We start from the raw sequence: 23770 nt of genomic DNA, 5'->3' as shown, positions 1-23770 counted from the left end.
TACTGTGCCACTGCTTTTAGCCGAGCAACAGCCAGCGGAAACAATGAAGTGCTGCTCCAATTAGGAGGCCAAATATAATAAATAAAAGAGCCAGTGCATGTGAACGTGCTTGTGCATTGGTTTGTTTTTGTGTGTCAGTACAGATGTGGGTATGAATCTTTCCAAATAACAAAATTTTTACTAATCAAATTTAAATGAGACATTTGGGTTATAAAAAAAAAAAAAAAAAAGAAACCCTGCTCACACATTCAAATGCCTTTTGGTTGCCTTAGGGAGAGACAAGAGAAAGTGGCACTTCATTTGAAATGAGTCTCGCTCTTACAGCAAGACTTCTTTTACAAGATTAATTAACTGATCCCTTGGATACACACTCCCTTAAGAGCACGTGTGCGCCTGCTTTTGTGTGTGTTTCGTCTGAGCCTGCCAAATGTCGAGAGTGCACCCAATTAGTTAAACAGTCCGGACCCACACACCTGTCTACCTGCGCCGACAATGGCCCACGGCTGTGCGCATACATTTACACATTAATTAACCAGCTAGGGCCATTAATTAGTCAGTCAGGAAACTTAATGACTAGCCACTCAATAGCAGGTTACACCATGGAGGGAGCAGGGGGGTAAGCACAGCCACACATGCAAACATATACTTACATTATATATTTATACTTTGGTATATCATTGTTTATATTTAAATAAATGTTTAGTAAAACTAAAGGGAGCCAGATATTCATTGTCAAAATACAGTTGTCAATAACTTCCCTAAGTACTCATGTCTTACTGGAACTATGTTTTTTCAACACCTGTTTCCTTAAATACAATATAACGATATATAATGATGTTCTCTTTCCACTGATAGTGTGAAATGATCTCATGCAGCTTTTTTCTTTTTTTGATTTTCTTGTTAGGTGTAATTATAATGCACAAAACAGTGACATTATATACAGCCTCTCCAACTAAACATGAAAAAAAAAAAAAAACATTTTGGAGGCTTCAGATTTGTTGTGAAATACAGCACATATATAGTTTTACTGAAATTTAGATTCATGACTGACATCTTGAATCAGACTTTCTAAGATCACATATCTGTTTATTCTTTACTGGTACTATAAATATACAAATGTTTTTGCAGAGGTCTTTGACAACTGAGACAACTGAAATAATCTTTTTATAAACAATCATAAAAAGGACTGAATCCTTTTCTGAGGAATTATTTTAATTGCTTTTATAAGGATCTAAGCCGCTGGTAAACTCATGGGTCAGACATTTATGATTTAAGCTCATCAGCTTTAGTACCAACAGTTATAAACTGACATTAACTACATTGTACATATCCCTAAAGCGATACACCATTTTTTTTTTTTTAATCGAACAAAACCCATAATACATACATAATAGGGATGTCAAACATTCACATGACTTGATGGAATGAGTGATTTCTCCATATACTTAGCATCTTCACCCTTCCCTCTTCTTTCCATTTATTTCATCTCTGCCCTCATCAACTTCTAGTACCACTGTTAAAATTTATGTCCCAGTGTTTGATGTTACGACCTTGGAGAAAAGGAAACAAAAACATCCAGACATCTGTAGCCTCCATTTCTACTAATGTATACGCAACGGCTCTTAAATTTGCTCTGTTACCGAGGGGCTGGTGAGTCACACCTACATGTACGTGTGTTATGTGTGAGAGCATCTGTGCATGGTACCTCTTTGTTTTTGAGAACAGCCTGAGTTCTGTAGAGCAGCAGAAGACGAACATCGCTGTCTCGGAGGCTGAAGTTATTCTCCAGGATCTGCAGCACATCGATCCGAGGCCGCACCGGTAGCGATGCGTCACCACAGAATGGACGCAGCCATGCCAGGAGGTCATCAGAAGTCACTGATCTGTCCCTGAGGGAGGGGGACGAGAAGGACAGTACTCAGACAGGTGGAGTGAAGCAGAAATGAAGAGACAGCAGAATTGTAGCAGTTATTTAAAAACAAATGTATGTCCATGGGATCAAATAACCAAATTATCATGCTCTATGAGAAAAATTTAGTTTAAGGACAGCTTCACATTTCCTCAAGAGAAAGGTTGTAAGTGTGTTTATGGTTTGTATATGTGTGAGTAGATACAGATAACCTACCCATTCTGGACACTGTTGTGCACAGCAGTCACCATGGCCTCCAGGACCCTGAGGGACTGTGGGTAATTTGTTAGGGCATCGGGGTCGCCCCTGAAAAACAAACCACATCACTACAATCATCTTACATAATACACTAATTAAGATAAGACTTCAAATTACCACTGTGTCAAGGGACAACAACTGAGAGATGAAAAAAAAAAAAATCAAAAGCCTTTCGTCTCAGGGACCGTGTTAGTTAAAAAAATGTGTCTGCCAGCAATTAAATGTTTGTGGCGAATGCAGCTTTTGTAAAAATTAACCATCATGAAATTATTTAAAGTCCTAGAGACATGAAGCAACAGAAAAACATTTAAACCCAATTCCGATGTTACAAAGCTCACAAGTTCTGTGAGCGTGTTGGGGAAGTTCCACAGAATATACAGTAATTGAATCATTCATTTAAACATTAATAAAACAGCTTTTTCTTTTCAAATAAGGTGTAAGTGAGATTAAATTTAATGGCACATAATAGTGAGTGCACTAAAAAGGGTAATATGTGATCTTTCTGCAGCATCATTAGTGTATTTCCCGGTGTGCCTGTAGGTTCTGGTGCAGTGTGTGTCTGTATAGTCTATGTTGCAAGAGGATGGTCATTTTTCACAAAGACAGAAAGGGTAGGAAAAAGGGTGATTTCCCCTGAATCAACTTATCTGTACATACAAACACACACACACACACACGCACAGAACATACAAATTATCTAGCAAAAGGTAAAGAGATGAAGCAGCATTTTCTTTATTGCATTTTACCACTTACATTTGCTCTTCAAAGGCACACAAACACACAATAGTTATGACAGATACAAAAGATGGCCATTAGTCAGGTATGCCTGCCGCACCAGACTGGATGCTTTGAGAAAGCCAAAAACAAGATGGGCTCATTTATACCTGCCAAACACAATGCTTTGAGAAAGCCCTGCAACAACACACACTAACTCTCATTCGCAGACACACAGACAGACAGACAGACACACACACACACACACACACTAACTGAATACGTAAAGGGATATTCATATGCAAGAACAACGTCTTGAGTGTGACACATTCAAGAGAACACATACTGTAAGGCTGTGTATGCACAAAACATGGACACAGACTGTTTGTGTGCATGCAAGTGTGTTGATGTGGGAGCCGAGTGAGATCTGGAGGGGAACAGCTGTATCAGGCTGCATTAATTATAAGAAGATAATAAATTAGAGAAAGAGATATGAGTGTGTGCATGCAGAAAATAATGTGTGTGTGTGTGAGTGTACTTCAGGCATAGAGGCACATGTCTACTCAACTGCAAATATGCTTGTGTCTGAGCATGTGTACAAACATTTTCTGGTGTGTGTGTGTGTGTGTTGTGAATGCAGGTGCCATCTATCTGCACCATGCACCATTGAGCAGCCATAAAGAAGCAGGAAATGAGGCAGGATTATAATCAAGGCGATTGGCCCTCATTTATCAAACCAATCAGATAGTCTGATGATATCTGGCCCCGTCAGTAAAACCATGCTCATTGGTCCGGCAAGTTTAGCACACGAAGTTCTTAGGGCTTATAAAGGGCAAATAGAAACAATCCTACACTAAAAAATAAGCCTTTGATCTAAACCTACGCATATGCTAAAGCAACTTGCTAATTGCTAATATAATCGTGTCCCATAGTCCAACAATATATAGTAGCAGCTCTGCACACGTCATGGTGAATTATCTCTCTGTTCCTTTTGAATGCGAGAATGAAATAAAATGCTGCAAGATCAACTCCCACAGACAGCGACTGTAGATCCAGTTCAATACTTCGGGCATTTGTTCTGACAGTGTTTTCCCAGCAATATGCTGAGCCCAAAGTGAAGTAATATACATTATATTTTCAGATACCAACCAGCAGGGATCAGGTAGTAGGTGGTGTGTTCTGGTGGCCTTTCATAGTTAGAATATACATCATAGGGTCTGCTTTTCAAGTGGATATACCTCTTATCTGACATGTTTTGAAAATACATTTGTTACATATGGCAGGTACAGTATATAAAAAAAGGTGTAAAAATGATAGAGTATGTAAAATAGATGAAAGAAAGGGAATTGCATGTACTGGCACTAACCGGAGAGTCGGATTATCATGCCTTTGTTTTATTTGTCACAGCAGGTGGCATCTCTGGTAGCACACAGTGCACAGGCCTATAGCAGTGTAATTTTCTCAATGCTGCCCTATTATGAACTGATTTCTGAACAACTCAGGCTTATAGGGGGCTTACCAGTGTGCAACATCATCTATGATTTATAATTCAGCAAAAACAGCAGTGGTTTCCACAAAAATAAACACTAGTTGGTGAGGCAGGAGTAGAATTGAAAGTGGCGCAGAAGGAGACGTTATGATTTCAGCTAGCTGATGGTGAATAGTTTGGTCCAGTAGCTTTTTTTTTTTTTTTTTTTTGTGGTCCATGATGCCTGGGTAGTATTTTTAATATAAGGTTTATTCAAATATGGAAGATTGGGGTTAAACTACTATTTATTTGAAAAATGAAAAACTGAGCTCCAGAGGTGCCAATATGTTTATTTAACTTAGGGAAAGTCAGGCTAGCAGTTTCTATGCTAAGCTAAACTAATTTTCTCCAGGCTGCAAGCTTGATAGTTAAAGCACACAAGCATCTAAGAAATACAGTGCATACCTGAGTGTGGCCACCACGCCTTCCACTGCATCATGAAGCACAGTTTTTACAGACAGGTCCAGTGGTCCGACGGCCACACGCAGAAGCTTCCCAATGTGCTCCAGAGGCTGCCCATCTGTTGCCATGGTGACTGCAAGCTGATGTATTTTTGACCTCTCGGATCGGGACAAATCATAAAGTTGACTGTAACCCTGCAGCTGTTCCTGGAATAGAGGAACAAAAAACATGAGAGACGATGTATGGTATTGTAGTGCTTGCATACTGTACAATATCTGACCTGACAGGAAAAAAATATTACATGGTAGGAAAAGAAAGAAATATGGTAAGGTAGAAAGTGATAGACTAATTCACAATGGCCTTAGTAAAAAGGAAAAGTTGAAACATACTGTATTTAGAAAAGACAACTAGAGATAGACGCACATATAAAAATGTAAGATGCCAGAAGAGGAAGGCAAGTAGGAAAGTGGAAGAAACAGCAGAAGAACAGGAACTAAAGAAAAAACAAAAGGCAGAGTGAAAGAAGTATGATGTGGTGAAGGAAGTTCAGAGTTCAGTGAATTAAGTTTGTTTTAAGTGCTTGGTTCTCTACAGGTATTAACCCAGAGGGCAGCACTGGCCCAGACCTGCTCACCCCTCTCTGCTGTCCTGCTCTTCTTTGCTTGTTTTTCCTCACTTCCAATAAAAATGGCTGAATCTCAACCTGAAAATAGTATTGTTTGTCTGTATGTCTCTCAGTCCATGTGTGCACTTAAGATGTACTGTATGAATATTTAGGACAACAGAAACTGTAAAGTATTATACACAATGTTTCCTTATCTTAAAAATCTTGTCAGCATAAATTAAGATTAAAATTAGTCAGGCCAAGGTTGGTTGATAGAGGTAACTCTAGGGTAAGTGGATAAATAAAAACAGACTACTCTAGTCAGAGAAGTGAAAACCAGCAGTGTGACAGAAGTTTTAAGGAAGCTGGATACACAGTAATGTTAGTATTGTGCAGACAAGAAATAAGGATAGATGTCACAGTGTTATGCAGTTGCATTCAAAATTATTTTATTATTTATTTTATTATATTTTAGATTTATTGGCAAAATTTAAACAAATTCAGGTGTTTCCAGTTAACAAATTACACCGGAACAGTTTAAATAATTAAACTAATATTACAAGGATTTTATTACATTTCAACACTAAATTCTACTTTCAATAACTACTGCAGTCTCAAAATGTTTCAACCCCCTGAATAGAATTCATCATAAGAGCACACATTTGAAAATCAGGTGTGACCAAACAGGAGGCCGGTGGTCAAAAACCCTCGACTGACTGCAAAAGACCTGCAGCAAGACTTGCAGGCAGCAGGCACTGAGGCTTCAGTTTTCACAATAACGCACATGCTAAACATTGAAGGGCTCCATGTCAGAACTCCAAGACGTACAACCACTACTGACCCAAAAGCACAAGAAAAGTCGTCTCCAATTTGCTCAAAACTGTATAAATAAGCCAAAAAGGTTTTGGGATTCTGTTCTGTGGAGCGACTTAAAACTAGAACTTTTTGGACCTATGGTTCAGAGGTATCCTCAAAGTCCACCAAGGCTTGGTTTCACAAAGAAGTCCTGGAAGATAGTAGAGTGACCCCTGACTTAAACCCCATTGAAAATCTCTGGTGGGATTTGAAAAATGCAGTTCCAAGAATATTAGTGAAGTGGAAGCCTTTTCCCATGGGGAATGGGTTAAGATTCCTCAGGAATGCTGCCAGAAGCTAGTGTCTGGCTATGCATTAGGTTTGCAGCAGGTCATAAAAGCAAAATGGTGCTCTACTAAGTATTAAAGATACTGTCATGAAGGGCTTGAATAACTTTGAGACTATAGTAGTCATTAAAAGTGGCATATTGTATTGAATTTGGAGAAACCATTTGTAATAATAGTTGTGTTGAGCTATTTCAGCTGTTCTTGTTTAATTTGTTTATTGCAAACGGCTGCTAGTTTGTACATTTTACCAATAACCCTAATTAGCAGTGGGAGTTGAATAATATTGATTGCAACTGTATATCATTTTGATGTCTCAGGTTTTTCAGTATGGCAGGCTTTAAGAAATAAACCTAAAACTCTGTATTTGACATTTGGTAATCTGCCCAGAACTGTCTTTGTTAGATCTCAAACAGGCTTATGAGAGAGTATATGAAGTATTCTGTTGAAGGTGATGGGAGAGTGCTTATGTCGATTCGCTCCCTGTGAGAAAAGGCAGTAAGTCAAGCACAGAGTGCCACTTGTCACTGCTCTTGTTTAGTAATATTCATACACAGGATACTGATATGTGATATTTATATTCTATTCATTAACATTAAAGGTGGATGTCACATATTATGATAAATGATATTTTTATTCATGGGTAGGAAGGGGAAACAAAACTCAGGTAGCTTTGTTCGCTGCGCCCAGCCAAGAGTGATGAATTTTGTTGGATGGAATGATAATGGGTGAAAATGATATGTTTTAATGATATTAAAATTGCATACTATGACAAAGCCTAATTATGATGGAAACTGTTTTCATACCCCATATTTCATTCATAATATCAAAGGAACACAGGGAGGCTGTAATCTAGTTCTACAGACTGATATTCATACCACTATTCTTTGCAGGAATGGATACCGGCCCATGCTTTCAAAAACACTATAACATTATACCATATAAAATATCTGCAAAGTGCAATTTGCAGTCCTCATGGCAGGCCAAGGCGCCGGCGGTAGATTCTTCTACAATCCACTATTATTCCCAGCAGATGGTCACGTACACTTGATAAATGACAACAGTATACCCTAACAGAGCCTACAGGGCTCCTTGTGTCTATCTTTCTCTACCTATCTGCCCTTTTCTGGGTCTTATATCCTTTTTGTCTATATGATTTTTATCTATTTCCAAAGATACAATCACACAATCGTGCCAGCAGAAGATAGAACTTACACTGGAGATATTAGTGTGTGTGTGAGAGAGAGAGAAGAGAGAGAGAGAGAGAGAGAGAGAGAGAGAGAGAACCAGTAACCTGCAGTTCTGCTATGTAATGCTTGTATCTTCCTTTCTATTAAAAAGGGTGTATGGTTTTAAACACAGATAAAACCGGAGATACGCATTATTAACTTGCACAGTGTGAGGGGTCACAAATGACAAATTTTTATGTGTGTCAACACTCGACCTGCCAACTCATAACCTCACCTCTCTATGCCCCCACCTCCATTTTGTGTATACACTTACACACATGGAATCAGAGAGGTGACTGTGGGGTAAGTCAGTGTGACTTTGCTTAATGAGATACAGCTCGGTGTACATACTGTATATACGGCCATACGGCTGGGCTCATTTGAAGCAGCAGCCAGTAGATTTACATTAATATATCCTTGACTGGACCCAGTGAGGCTGTGAAGAGCTTACCCGAGCAGAACGACTCCAGAAATATTCAACACCCAAAATCACATATACATACTGTATGCCCAGATGAGTCCCATATACACAAAATCTGCATGTCCAACTAAAGGTGACCCAATGAACAGGCAAAGGAATAGGATTTGAGAATTACTCTGTGTGTGTGTGTGTGTGTGTATGTATGAATCAGTAATTCTATAGAGTTTTAAAGAATTTATTGTAAATTAACACCAAACACCAAATGATGTCCCTCTGTATGATCACTGACGCTCGCTTTGTTGCTGTATGTCACAGTTTAATAAAGTAACTTTTAGCAGAATAAAGTCATGTAAAGTATCAACTGTCTACAAATCTGAAACTGATCACTCACTATAAACTAAACAGTGGGAAAAATCTCAATTACCCTTAAACATTAGAATACCATTTACCATACATTTACAAAGAGAGCACTTCCCACTCTTCAAAGACAAAAAGAATGAAGTGTCGACCAGATGAGCTCTACCTGCATGCTATCTCTGAGCGACAGAATGAAGGCATGGTTCAGAGTGTCCAGGTGGGCCTGCGACTGCTGCAGGTGTGCTAGAGCCTCATCAAAAGTCATCCCTGCTGGGTCCATTCCGTCCTGCTCCCAACCACAATCTCCTCCTCTCTTCCTGCTCTTCTCACCCAGCTGGCGCAGGGATTTGGTGGCTCGCTTTATCACCTCTGACCTTGCCTGGATGCTCAGCTGGAGGGGGAGAACAATGGACAGACAAAATTGAATGAGGACTTCAAAGAACATGTAAGAAGTGCAAATTGGGAAGTGAAGAGGTCAGATTGAGTGAAAGGAGGGTAAGTGCACAGGTTGTGAATATTAATTTCAAAATCAACATGTTAAGGAAGGGGCAACTATTACCCAATCTATCTGCTCCAAAGTAGCATCGGGAACTTGAGTGGCATGTGTGTATGTGTGAGAAGCATGAGAGAGATTGCAGCTGCTAGCCTTGTGTAATTGATCCTATTTGGTATGAGCAGGTTAATCCATTCAAAAGTAAAAAGAGGGCCTTTGGCCATAGGAGGTTTATCACAGAAGCGCACAGCTTCGCGCAAGTAGTAACCACACACACACTTTCGCAGATTCACACCAGGAAGATACTTTGAAACCATCCAACTTCAAACCTACCTCAGCCACACAGGCAAAGGCATGCTACTTCTGTATTTGCAAGATATCTTGACTCACACTGACAGCACTTTTCACCTCAAAGAAAGGATAATCACTCAGATGGAATCCTTACGAAGCTGTACAATCTGAACAATTTCTTTGAAAGACATGCCTATGCATTTGCGTGCTTGTAGTCTATTATTTTATGTGTGACTAGGTCTCTCCTATAGAGCTAGATACAGGCATTCACTGCTAACATCAGTTAAAGCCTTGGGCAATGTTTGAAAGAAGGTTAGAGGTTGACAAAGGGAGGATGCTTCTACTAAAGACACCATCTAAGATCAATACTTTAGAAAGGGGGAAATCGCAACACTTTCTATTTTGCTTCAATACGTCCAGCAGGAGGTAAGATATGTTCCAGCCATCCACTTCTACTTTTGGCATTGTGGGAAATGGATCAATATATTGTAGGGGGCAATGGAGGTGTGAAAGGTCAGATTTGCTCCTAGCAGTGAGAAGGTTTGAGGTTTTCCCTCTGAGAGTTCAAAGAGGATATAAGAAGAGAGGAAGGGTCAGAGGAGAGGGAACAGAGTGGGTTCCTGAGAGGTAATCTGCATGTTAAAAAGCACAGTGGCAACAGTGTCTGGTGGGAATTGGAGTTTAATTGGCTCTAAAGTAGAAAGAGATCAATTAGCTCTTTCGGAGTTGCAGGGAAAGTGAGGGGGCATAAGACAAAAATGGAAGAGAAGGAAAGGTCTGGAGAGGTGGGGTGGCAGAGTGCCAGAACAGAAAAAAAAACAAAAAACTGTGGGTTACAATTTTTCAGAGTGCTGTAATTATGTGGCTGACATTTCTTGTGCAATTTTACAATTCCTTTTATAAATCATGACTGGTATGTGATTTGATGCATCCAGAGTGTGAATGTGAATAGAATAATGTATTTAAAATTAGGAAAGAGTTTTTGACATTCTAAAAAAAAAAAAAAAAAAAAAAAAAAAAAAACTGAGCCAGAGGCATGAGAGATCACCAGCCAAACAATAACCAGTATGATGTGAGGAGTATGACAGTTTGATGTAGTGATTGAAAATCCGCACTGTCCTTTTTGCACAGAATCCTGTCTGGGTGGCTGCCTGAAAACCAACTGTGCTGCAATTACAAATTGTCTGTCTGCCCAACTCCCACCAGTTCCTGTCTGAGACAGTAATAGAAAATACAGCCTCCTTCAAAGTGTACTGTGTCATACTACTATTTGCTCTTTTCTGTCTGGCATAGAGTAATCCATGTGGAAAAAAAAAGATGCCTTGGATTCAGGGCAAAATTGTAACAACATCACTGTTTGTTAAAAGTATAGGCTTACATGTTTGGCTGCATCAGGTGAAAAGGTGATACTATCCAGAAAGTGGACAGCATCAGTAGGGACCAGCCTGTCCAAGTATTTGGCGCAGGTGTCATAAGCATGGAGGTAATCTTGGTCACTCTGTGGAGGTCTTTTTAGCAGCTGGGGGTCTCCTTTCCAGAATAGTTTCTGCAGCCAAACTGCATGGACAACACTGGGGGAGACTGTTGCCCCTTCGCCACCAGGGACAGGCAACCGACTGGCCAGTTTGGAGATAGAAAGTACATTCTGACTGGTCAGAATAGGTTGTAGAACGGCCAGTGGATCCAGGGATTCATCAGTCAGTTTCCGGTAGTCTAAACCTGTAAGACAGAAAAACTTTTGTTTAGCGTGAAATGGATATTGATATTTGCATATTACATTTAAATATTAAAACAATCACATAACCACAACTATCTTTTTCTTATTATGACACATAATACCATCTATTTTTATACCTTTTTTTAATTGCAACACAACAAAAAAAGGCATATTCGGTGCATATAATACCGGCGCATATATATTTACTTGCCAAGGCAGAGCTTAATAGCCGCATCATCTGAGAGACCTATGATTCAAATCAGTAAAGCATATCCAACAGTTTATGAGACGCAGTTTAATAGTATTTTCTTATACTATATGCAGCACATACTGTATTAGTAATACTATGTGCAAACAAAGCAGGACAATAATGATTTGAAACAGTGACAGACCTGCATGAAGAGAAATGCACGGAAGTGAGTAAAAGGTCAATGTCAGATTGTGAATGACTGTGAAAGTGGTGTTGTCTGTCTGTGTGCTGTTTGTACAAGGATGTATACTGTGTCTTTGGATCTTTCTCTGTGCATCATATCTCCTGCCACTGCAGTACTGTGTGTGTATGTGAGAAAGACAGGTGGTGGCATGCACTTGGTCTCCAGTATTATCAGACAGACACATTACTGTGGCAGCACCACAGCCTGTCTGGGCTTTAAATATTTAACACTGGTCTGCCTGTGGGGAGGACTCTGTCAACACTGCTTGGAATCCCTCACACACATATACACACAAATGCACACAATATTTTCAGACAGGCCCAGATGAACACTTAAAGTGCAGACAGGAGTTACATGCACTTATACATGTATTGTCTCTCTCTCTGTGCCTGTCTCTCCCTTGCCCCACCCACTCTTCTCTCTGCCTTCATTTCCTCCACACCCAAGCATCATCTTATCTCCTTTCTCAAGAGAGCCCACTCAGACAGGCACCTGGTGATGTGTCTGAAATTGTGATCAACATTGGACACACACCACCTGTCTCTACACTGTCTGAATGCCTCTGTGAGTGGTTCTGTATGTGTTAGTTTGCATGTGTCTGTTCAGGACTACAAATTAGTCATTTTGAGTGTGTGTGTGTGTGTGTGTGTGTGTGTGCCAGTGTTCACTTGTGTTAGGAGAAAGTTGGTGGCCCTGGAGACACCACAACAGCCTGTGTGTCAATACTGCAACATAAGTGTGAATGCATGGATCACATTTTAGCAGTGTGTGTGTACTGTACTACACAAGATGTTACTTTAGCTTGTGTTGATGTCACCAGTGAATTACTATTAATTTGGGTAGTGAAGTACATGCGTGAAGTAGTGAAGTACATGCCATGCAGCCAGAGCGGCAAATATCCACATGTAGCTTAACTACAGTGACTAAACATAGCACTGGATTTCACGTGAAGAATCACCATGAATGGGGTACAGCCTCATAAGAGAGATACTCCGAACTTAAATAAATTTGGAGGTTCGTGTTTTTGTCTAGTCTTTCCAAAGCCAAAGACTAGAGCAAAACTGGCTAACTACTTACAACAGCAACCAGGTCTAATATTGCATAAATTATGACATTAGCATGTGGGGTTCCTGTTAAAAAAAAAAACAAAAAAAAACAGTCTTATTCATGACTGACACATCCACTGTATTCCCCATGTTGCAAAAGCTGGACATGGCTGAGTTTACAGTAACGTGAGCAACTCTGTGCTGGTGTCTACTGGGTCTGAGGACGTCAACAATCCATTGTGGGATAGCATTACATTTGCCCAACACTTTGTGGTTTGTGATTTCTCTTGTAATGTTTTATGAAACAATAGACTGCCTCAAAACACAAGCAAGTGGGTAGGCTAAGCAGCCAAACAGGGTTATTTTACAATGGCCTTATTTTCCATTTTACCTTATCCCATGCACAAAAACAATGACTAACTAGCTAAAGCTCAGAAATTCAGGCAGCAATAGGAAATTTTGCCATCGAAAAGAAACTTCCTTAGATATAATGATGTCATACAGTAATTGTGTATGAGTGAGACTAAAATGTAGCAGTGAAAGTATAAACTTTCTTTTAGTAAGTTTATGTAAAAATGCTACTTTGATATGGATGATTCAAAGGTGTGTGTGTACAGGATTTGTGTAGGTGTGTGTGCTTGTGCATTAAACAGAGACGTGTCACCGGTAAAAGGTGCGGCATTACCAGGAGCACAAGGAGGAAGTGAGGCGTGAAAACACAGCTGACACCCATCTGACCTTTACTGACCCTCACTGAGAAGTGACACCATCTCCACCCATACACAACAAAGTTTCAGCATTAGCTGCAGCGCTGAACCGGTGACATGCTGTAACCCAGACACGGCGTCCTTGGAGAGGGCGCAGCCACAGAAATTTGAGCTGTAAGACTCCTTTGCTGTTTCTGGAGCTTAATGTGTCAGGTAGATTGACAGCTAACAGAAAGATGGATTGGTTACCTTGTTGTTTATGAGCAAATATAAATCGCTGTGTTCGTTGCTTTTCAACTTTGTAAAGCATTACTTCAGAGCTGGTGGAGAAACACAAATAACATCTGTAGAGTATGTGAGTCCTGAAGCATGACTTACATTACAGACCTGGGGTTGACTTTCCAGGTACATTAAAGGTACATTAAGGGATTCCTGTTATTTCTCAGAAACAGAAATGAGTGCTTTTGTCAATTATGTACTATTGCAAAGAGCTACTCCCAATTTGGTAATTTTAAGTTGTGGACTTGTTGACCACATCCGAATGATTCATTTCTTTCAACACTTTCTTTGACAAAAAAATTGTGCATTTTTCGTAGATAAAGAAAAAATATCATTATATGTTTGAGCACTCTGGAGTACTGAATTGGTGACATGGTGCAACCTGGACATAAATCCCATTGGAAAGGGTGCAGCTACAGAAATTTGAGCTGTTTACATGATTAACTAGTAAATAGTAAAATATGTATTCCACTTGGACAGAATCAGATTGTAGATGCAAATTTCTTCCCTTAGTTCATGGGTTTGTTCATTTTGTAACATTAACAGGCTTGATATCCCCCGCCTTCTGTCCTTTGTGTAAGCCAGAATTCATTCATGCACAGATGTACCATCAGCGTTGCAACCATGGAGAAATAAAAAACTGTTAAACTCACCACTGGCAACAGCTCGGAGCTTCTTGAGCAGTTTGACATGTGAGTCTGGTTTGATGGTGGTGGTGACATAAGGTTCGCAGCCTGCAGCATCCAGTAAGGTATAGTAGTAGAGCAGACGGGCCATGTCAGTTCCCTCCACAGTGGGCAGAACGTATTTGGTCATGTGGCTGTAGAAGGCCTGAGGGTTATGCTTTAAAATGTCAAACAGTCCAAGAGACTCACTTCGGGATTCAATCTCCTTCGTGGAAAGACTGGGAGAGGTGGATGAAAGAAAGAAGGAAGAGAAAATATGAAGAAAACATGATCATTTGTGTGTGTAATTGAAAGTACTATTTTACACACAATGTAATTATCCATGGTTTTCCTACCAATAAATACACACAATATTAATACTGGCTATCCCAAGTTCAAAGCTTTTTTTTTTTTTTTTTTTTTTTTAATTTACTGTTGTCAACATCTGCTGTGTGAGATATGTCTTCTCTCCAGGAAAAAATCCACTGGTTTATAGGATGTGAAACCATTTAAGTTTCTGGCATCAGAAACAGTTTGTTTTGGGGGGGAATTAAATTAAGATCTAAGTCGTTCACATAAGCAGTGAAAGACACCAAGTCACAAAAAGATAAGAAAACAGCAACACTGACAGAAACTGAAATTTCATCATCATAAAGAAAAAAATATATATATATATATATTTATATATCTCAAAGGACAAAGACCACCAGCACTGGAGACTATTTGGTGTGAAAGTAATATCTGAAAACTGCTGTGCAAAAGCAGCACTGGAGGCTTATCACCAAAGATACAATCCCACAAAAAAAAAAAGATGAGGATTTCATAGATTACTACTGAGAATACATTCAAAAACTCTGTCTCTCTGTTAAAAAGAGAGGAAAAAGCGGGACAGATAGTGGAAAAAAGGACAAACATGACAGAATGGATTGACAGTGAACATGGGAGGATGCTGAGCTCAGAGACTGGAAACAATCTGTGTGGCAAACAATTGACTGATTTGGTCATGTTGCACATGACTTGTGCTCTGCTTTGCTTTTAAAAAGATGTGTCTTGCCACTGAACTAAAAGTCAGCAGCAGCAGGTGGTCTGAGGAACGAGAGGCCAGGTGAGAAGAACACAAGGTAAAGCAATAGAGAGTGAAAAAGCAGAAAAAAAAACCAAAAACAAAATGAACACAATGAAAAGGCAAAGGCAAAGTAAAGCTAGTTGGCAGCAGTCAAAGATGGGCTGCTCAGTCACAGAGCAATCACTGGCTGTCTGAGAGTCTATTAGCATGAGTGCAAGTCTGTTTATCTGTCAGACTGGGACAGCATCAAAGAGGACAATGTTTCCTCTGGGCTCTCCATCAGAGCTAGCTGGGAGGCTTTTACTAATCAAAAAAATATAGACAGCTGCAGCAGTATGGCAGCTGATAATAGGCTTGATAACGTAAATAAAACTAATCATCCTCACAACAGGGGTTCCAATAAGACGAGTCAATGGAACAACTAGTGCTGAGTCTTTCAGTCACTTCCCCTCCTGACTCACACACACACACACACACACACACACACACACACACACACACACACACACACCCTCACACACACACACACAACAGACCCCTGTCAAAGTCGGATGTTTCCTTTTTTTTTTCTCTTTAAAATCACATTAGCTCCAAAGTGACTGAGAAGACAAGAGAAAAAATGCAAGAGACAGCAACTTGTCCTGCCAGGTAGGACTGTTTGAAGGCTGTTAGGAGTTCTCCTTGGCAAGTGCACACCAGCAGGAATATAGACAACTGAGACTAGCGAATTATGCCCAGTGTCAGGCTCAGCTTTAGCTGAGTGTGTTGCTGTAGTTCTTCAAACCCATGTCATCATCTCCTCTCTGTCTTTTGCCTCTATCCACTGACAAAAGGTGTATAGAACATCGTTCTGCTCAGGCTGTGGGAACCTTCTCTTTTCTATCTCCACGGTTTTCAGCACCTCTTTGTTCAGCCTCTCTGTCCGTGACAGTTTTATTACTAGTCTACTGCACGCTCGCTTTGCTACCGCTGCTTGCTTGGTGATATTTTCCTATGTACACAACATAGTTTCACACTATCTCTGTTGTGTTCATGTGGCAGTAATATCAGGAGCTCCTCATAACAATCTTTTCTTGTTCGTTTCAAAAGCCGGAACAATGAACCAATTTAATCCGCTTGAGTATTCCTCATTCGCCATGATCTTCTCCTCTCTCATCCCTCTCTACTTGCCCGTCTCACATTACCATATTCTGTTTGTTGTCTTTTCGACCATGACCAAACAAAAATAGGCTCCTAATATTCTTAATTTCAGTGTTCTAATTAATTACAAAGGTAATCACACAGCCAGAAATAAACTCGGGGGAGCTTTGGCAAAATAGTGATTATAATGTTTACTTATTTATTTTTGCTACTGATTTATTACATTACTGTCCAGAATGGGGTTGCAAAAATATGTAAAGGACAATGGTGCACTAAAAAAAGGACAGTGATATGCATAGAGCTGATTCACTTTTCATTGTAATTTTTCTCCGCCTTTTACACATATACACACACACACACACACACTCCAAAACACCAATTTCTCCACACATCATCTACAAACACATTTGATCCTTTAAGTAGTGTGCATCTAAGTTATTCACAAACACATACACACAGTGTATGTGTGTGTGGGTGTGTGTGTGTATGTGTTCTCACACTCGGTAAGAAACACTGTTTCTGTACAACTGAGGCTATTATGCAAATAAAGGTTATGTAGTCGTATTTGTCAGTCTAGGTTTTTCTACGTGGAGCTCCTCTTTCTATTTTTACTCCAAGAAGCATGTTAACTGTTACACTGCAGGTATAGTTATGCTGAGGGTTCAAACCTTGCAGAATTTGTGTGTATAATAAATCGATAACCTCTAAATAACAGGATCAACAGTACACAATGACTGTTGCTGAACAGAGAGTGTACTGTACCTAACCCTTGTGTAACAACTAGATGACTCATATTTCCAATGATTGCTACAGATGTGCGTTTTGTTAGTCCAGTAGGGAAAACTCATCAGCCTGCTAAGCAAACTTAAATAAAAGCACAGCAATAAAGATGCCTGAACTAATCTAGATTCAAATAAATATAGGTTGATGCAAATAATGTATTTTCTCTTCAGGGAACAGCCTGGCAGCTAATCACATGTCAACATATGCCACAAAGAGTAGTGTTTATAGAAATTCTGTGATATTAAAAATTCAACAGTGACTTCTTTGTAATTCATATTTTGTTTTAAGAAGTGAAAACACAGAACAGATAATGTGAAAATATGAGAGAAAACCTGCTAAGAAATAAAACAAAAACTGCAGAAGAAGTGTTTCCAAGCCAGGGGTTACTGCAGTTCACAATGTTTTTAAAGTATTACTTGCATGCTACAAGTTCCCTCGAAAGGTGAAGTGTTTTATTCATAAAATCTAAGAGTTCAGCTTATTTAAGGAGCGTTAGTCAAGAATCACAGCGAGACATTATCTTTCTTAAGGTGCTTTGTTTTGTTCGAAGACATTATCATCTGCTATGTGGAATTGAAAAGTTCTAATCCTCTGGCAGTGTTACAGACAATATGGCCTAGCTAAACAGGACGATGTCATGCACTGCAACACTATCAAGTTCTGACACAGTAATTTGAATTTTAATTTGCCAGATGAGGTCACCAGATGTGTGATGGGAACAAGTGGGTACAAAATTCAAAGGCGTCCTTTCTGTCTCTGAGGGTTCCTCATTAGGCTCAAAGCAAAGCACATCTTGGAGATTAGTCAGAAGGGAAGGTGCCACAAAACACTGCTTATTTTTCATCCAGTTGTCAGTAACTGCTGGGAGCAGGTAGGAGCTGAAAAAGGAGGTCCTGTTTGAAATGTCAAATGTGATGTTTGTTTGGATTGTCTCTCAACTGATGTGGAAGACGTGTGCCTGAGGTAATCCAAAGTTCATTCAACTAAAATTAATCCACAATAAACCCAGCAGGATGAGCTGGTGTCAGTGAGGTACAAGCTGTGTCAAATGGAGCTATTTTGGGAGAAATCTGTGATGGTATTTAATGTTGCAGGACAGTATTTAGTGATCTGTTGGCAGAGGAAGTTGACACAACAAATAAAAACATGGTTTGAGTAAGTATGGTACAATAAAAACCATCAAGACATACAAAAAATTTCATTTGGGTGGATGGGTTGATCCAGTACAACATTCAGTTTGAAGAAAATAGACGCAGGGTAGAACTGAAATGGCACGTGATTTCTCTGTGGCATATCGACACCTTTCTGTTTTGGAGAAGCCATTTAAATAGTTTAACAGTTGTCATTATAAATCTGGCTGAAAATCATGTCCCTTAAGGGCCCGAGCATACATCTGAGAAGATCTACACGCACAGAACAGCTGACGATGGCTGAGTTTAGCTGTACATTGATTCCTCAAAAGCATTTACTCTGTGTTAATAGGGCTGTCTCAGGGACACTCTGGCTCCAACATCCATCTCTTCTTCCTACATTTATCTAGTCCTTCCTGCCCTCCCCTCCACCTCCACCTCTATCCCTGGACAAAGATTTTTTTTTTCTCTACCTAATAACCTTTCTCTCCATCCTGATTGTTTGGAAAATGTAAAAACAGCTCTTTTATTCATTAGACCTGAAATGTATTTATTTATTTGTCACCATATTATTATCTTTCAAGAGTTTTGGCATATACAAAATTAAAGCTGTGTACTATCCATTTACTGTACCCTGCTATCACTACTGATGATACCTTTGTTATACATCCCATAGTAATTTTACTCTGCTAAGTGATGTCTGACTACACTAATGAAAAGTAAATGATTGCATGATTGCATCTTAAGCATTTTGATCAAAATTCTCTTTGAAAACACATCTTTGGGTGGTTATTTTAGTAAAGTTGCACTTCTAGTTTTGAATGATATATTTTTGTACACTTTGAATCCATCCATTTTCTTCCACTTTGATTCCAAATGTAGTTATTAGTTAGTAGTAAACTGCTCTGAACCATAATGCCTTTGAAATTAATGTACAACAAATGTAGCGTATAAGGAAGGTTCATGCTACATGCCTTAACCAAAGTAATAGCCTCAGAACACAAGGCACTGTACTGTGGCTAGCTACTACTACACAGTTATGACTTAAATGCAAAAGTAAGATGAGATAATATTTGTATTGATACGTTAATCAATATCAAGATCAAACTCACTATCAAGATCAAGCTCAAATAAGACAAACATTATTAAGCCCAAAAGGGAAATTCAGGTAGTCTTGTAGTAAAAGTAATAAGTAGTATCCCCACAGAAATCAACAAGAGTCTATCTCCATCATTTTCTTTAAGTTTTCCCCAGTTTCTATTTATCTCTCTTACTGTGTCCATCCATTTGTTAAATCAACACATACTGGAGATGCTTCTACTCAAGGTTGTAGTACAATTATTTTTCATGGTGCTGTGAAAAGCTTGATTTTTTTTTTTTTTTTTTTGTAGAAACTTATTTTATCTCTCATATATACCTACATATTCGCTGACGTTCATTTCCTGGAGACTTACACTACCTTAACCCTAGCCCTTACCCAACACATACACAATGCTCTTGGACATGTTATATGTTGCAATTTATAGTTAAGTGGAATCCCTTAATTTCATATTGCAGCACAGGGACATAACACACAGACATACAGTCACAAGGTGTTTGATTTTCTCTGGCATGTTTTAAGTATGCTTTTTATGTAGGTGACAGGCAGTGCTGCTATTTAAACTTACTTACCATTACATTACATGTATTTCAAAATGACAAGATGATGTGAAATAACAAATGCAAAAGATGGAAGCACTCATCTGATGTTTGTGGTGTGTGTGTGTGTGTGTGTGTGTGTGTGTGTCGGTCTGTGTATATATGTACCTGCTGTCTGTAAAGAGAAACTCGAGGTGAGTCATGTAGACCTCCCACAGAGGAACACTGTAGCGCTTAGCCAGAGACAGAGCGATTCTGTACACACTGTCATCCAGTGTCCTAAACACATACAGACACACAAGCAGATAGGACATACAGTAATGATCAGATTTCACTGAACCAAAGCAGAAAGTACCACACATCACACACACACACCCACGCACGCAAAAACCTTAGTAAATACAGTACAAACTATTGTAACTGTAGAAATTATCATATATAACCAGTTTATTTGTAGTGGAAATGTACTATTAAGAGTATACTCTCTTAAGTTCTCTTCCTACTTACTCTGTGAGACCAAGGATGGTTTCTTTCTTGTAGTTGGAATCAGAGCTGAAGCGCTGCACATCCACACCGCGGCCCAACCCCTGTAACACCTGGGCCTGGGTGAAGTCTGTCAGACGTTCGTTGTACACATGCAGCTGACTGATCAACTTCTGCAGCTCCTCTGGCCAGTCAGAATATGCAGACACGTGCTGTGTGACCAATCGAATCAGCTCCTTTGGGTCGGCCTATTAAAAGGGGTAACAAATCTTCTGTTTACACATAGACAGATGCTAAATATGTGGCCTGATAGGTAAAAGGATATGGAGTGTTAAAACAAAGCTTGGTAAAATTATTAATACGCCCACAAAAGAGGGGGTATACATGTTGGCTTGGTTGGAGTATAAGCATGGTGGCTCTGCATAACAAGAGGCCAGGCTTTTAACCTATTTGCTGAATATATTTGTTCCAGTCCATTACATTGAAATCAATATCATTTACATACAACAGTAGTAATAAAAATAAAATACAAGATGCCTTTTACTTTCTACTGGTACTATTGTGCTACTGATTCCAGTTCCTTTATTCCCAATTCCTCATTTTCTTTGTATCCGCCCTTTTACACAAAACAACTTGTTAATTTCATAACTTTATATAATATATATATATATTATATATATAATATATTATATAATAGAAAACTCCTTTGTAAAGGATACATTAAAAGTTTGGTTTCAAGTGCAAAAGCTTTTTTAAGCAACATCAAAGTCCCTCCCCAATTTGGACAAGCGCACATTTTAAACCTGGCACTTCCTGCATACAATTTAAAAAACAGTATTTCAATTTTCTTGTATTTTGGTAATAAACTTTCTTTTAAATCACAAGTTATTAGCTTCTTTATACAACTGAACATAATATCTAGGACAAAGAACAACAGAATATGAACTGACCAACTCCCCTTTCCTCTATCATTTTAGCCTAATTGCATTACAGAAGGTGCACTTCCCTATTTAAGCCAGGTTTTGACCAAATGTCAACTGCCCTTAAAGGCTTTTAATTAAACTGTGTTACGCACACTGAGCTTCAAACACCCTTCTGTGCATGGTATTGAAAACTTCACAGGTCTTCTGCTGCTTTGCCATGACCAGCTAATGAGGCTATTTTCAAAAATGACTGTCATTTTCAAAAATCGGCAGAAAAAGGTAGGAGCGGACCAAACATCCCAGCCTATAATTTTGCATCTATGAAGACAATGACTGTTGCAACAGAGTAATCAGACAATTGAATAGCCACCTTTTTTTCCTCCATGCCAAGAAAACATGGGTAAATGTACAGTACCACAAGCTATGATTGCTACTGTGATTTAGGCCAGTGTGGAATAAGTCAGTGGATGCACGTGTGAGAGTTTAAGGCACATGGAGCAGTAGGTGCATGTTGTATTTTTTTCCATCACCTCTGTTCTAATTAAATGAGCTTCTGAATTTGGTTTTTGGCATCTTATATACTGTCACCCAGCAGGATGAGATGGTTTATTTGTTGATCCTATTTGCATAAGGTAATTACAGCTGTTGGAAATGTGTGAGCTTGAAAACAGAAGACTGTGTGTGTGTGTGTGTGTGTGTGTGTGTGTGTGTGTGTGTGTGTGTGTGTGTGTGTGTGTGTGTGTGTGTGTGTGTGTGTGTGTCTGCTCTCAGCTTGTGTGTGGATGCGTGTCTTTTCACATGTGGCCTTCGCAGCAACTGTGGTGGCAGATTCACAGTGCAAAAGCAGAATGGGCGGAGGAGGGGTAGAAAGGGGAAAATATTAAAAGCACAGAGTATAGACAGGAAGTCGGAGCGGGGAGAAAACAATCAAAAAGTTGGAAGGAAGGAAATAATGCAGATGGGAGGAGGAAAAAAAAAGAGAATGCTGTTTCTTAATGCAGGCACCATTTTGATCATAATTTTGAGTCAAGGGAGAAAGACACAAAAGGGAGAGAAGAAAGTCCTCTGGAAATGTGATGGACAGGCTGATGTTTGAAGAACTTGGATGAAATGAGGCTTTCGTGATGAAATACTGTATGCATTCTCTCACTCTCTCTGCCATTCATGTGAAGTTCTTTCTACTTTCGACGGTGTGGATTACATCCTCCCTTACCTCTCGAAATGCTAGTTTCTTGCATCTCTCAAATTCTTTAACCCTCCTCCCTCATTACTAAGGAAACTCTAGAATCCCTTCTCTTTCTAACAAGCATTTTTGTGCAAACTCAATTGTCTGCAATTTAAGCAAAGACAACACTGATCCTTGTTTTATCTTATTTTATCTGCATATATATTTAATTTCAAAGCCACTTCAAGTCTTTCGTCAAAAAGGAAAACAATATATAAACTGTATAGCTGGATATGCAAGTATAATTGCATGAGGTAGTGTGTGATGTTTTAAAGCTGGGGGGAAGCCAGTTCTCTCAAACTCTCCCTTCAGCTATTCCACTGTTGCCACAGGCTCTTTTCTCTATGCTCCCCTCCTTCCTGTGATGCCACTTTGAAGGAAACAGTGTAAAAATAAAGCCTGTCTTAAATCTCTTCACCCCTATTTTCAGTCTTAATTTCCCATGTTATTATAGTTCAAACAATTCTGCATCAATCAGATGTTGGCTGTACTGTGAAATGCACAGACAGCATGCTAACAGGCTTGTAATGACAATACTAACATGCTGATGTTTAGCAGGTTTCTTTTTATTTTTTTCAAGTTCGTCACTTTTGTTTGGTTTTTTTTTTTTATGTTAGGGTTCTAACATATGCTAATCAGCACTAAAAACATTTGTTCCTGAGTGTAGATCAATGAGGAATAAAGTGAATCGGCACATAACAACATAGAAAAAGACTTTCTGAATGCACTCTATATGACCTGCTGGTTGTGTCAATCTCATGATGATGAGAAATGTCAGGGGAGCATCAAAGTCATTCGGATTCATCTTCCCCGGGGGCCACATGAATGCCTGTGCAAAATTTCATGACAACAGATGTCCAATGGTTGGAACAAAGGGGCTCAGGAGGAAGACAAACAGGCCAAATTACTGCCAGGCCAAATATATTTTTCTACATTCCCATTACGCTGGCTGCCCAGCAATATACAGTATATATTCATAGACTACATTTATTTATAATAAATGGTCGGCTCGTTTTACTTAATAGAAACTACACTAAAAAGGGGTTGGATGTTATAGCATTGCTAACCTGCTAAATGTTTCAATAATTAGTTCAATTATTATTCAGTGCAGGTTAAAACCCATCAGTGCTATTTAAAAACAGAATTATAAATAAGTTCAACCTAGTTGTTAACACATTCTTCCTCTCTT

The 23770-nt window shown here is 39.2% G+C and overlaps 1 protein-coding gene across 4 annotated transcripts in view; it reads right to left on the bottom strand.

Annotated features, from left to right (window-relative positions):
- Window positions 1-23770, bottom strand: part of nbas (NBAS subunit of NRZ tethering complex) — a 146092-nt gene that overhangs the window by 44132 nt on the left and 78190 nt on the right. For all 4 annotated transcript variants that reach the window (XM_026319344.2, XM_026319342.2, XM_026319345.2 and 1 more), the window contains exons 42-49: window positions 20458-20681; window positions 20119-20229; window positions 14182-14432; window positions 10724-11064; window positions 8728-8952; window positions 4815-5017; window positions 2126-2215; window positions 1706-1889 (exon numbers count right to left, since the gene is read on the bottom strand). In XM_026319344.2, the coding sequence (XP_026175129.1) occupies window positions 1706-1889; window positions 2126-2215; window positions 4815-5017; window positions 8728-8952; window positions 10724-11064; window positions 14182-14432; window positions 20119-20229; window positions 20458-20681 (1629 nt within the window). The remainder of the gene's footprint in view (window positions 1-1705; window positions 1890-2125; window positions 2216-4814; window positions 5018-8727; window positions 8953-10723; window positions 11065-14181; window positions 14433-20118; window positions 20230-20457; window positions 20682-23770) is intronic.

This window comes from Mastacembelus armatus, chromosome 24 (genome assembly GCF_900324485.2).
Source record: "Mastacembelus armatus chromosome 24, fMasArm1.2, whole genome shotgun sequence".
In the NCBI taxonomy this organism is placed as follows: Eukaryota; Metazoa; Chordata; class Actinopteri; order Synbranchiformes; family Mastacembelidae; genus Mastacembelus; species Mastacembelus armatus.
This window is presented reverse-complemented; position numbering and strand designations above follow the sequence as displayed.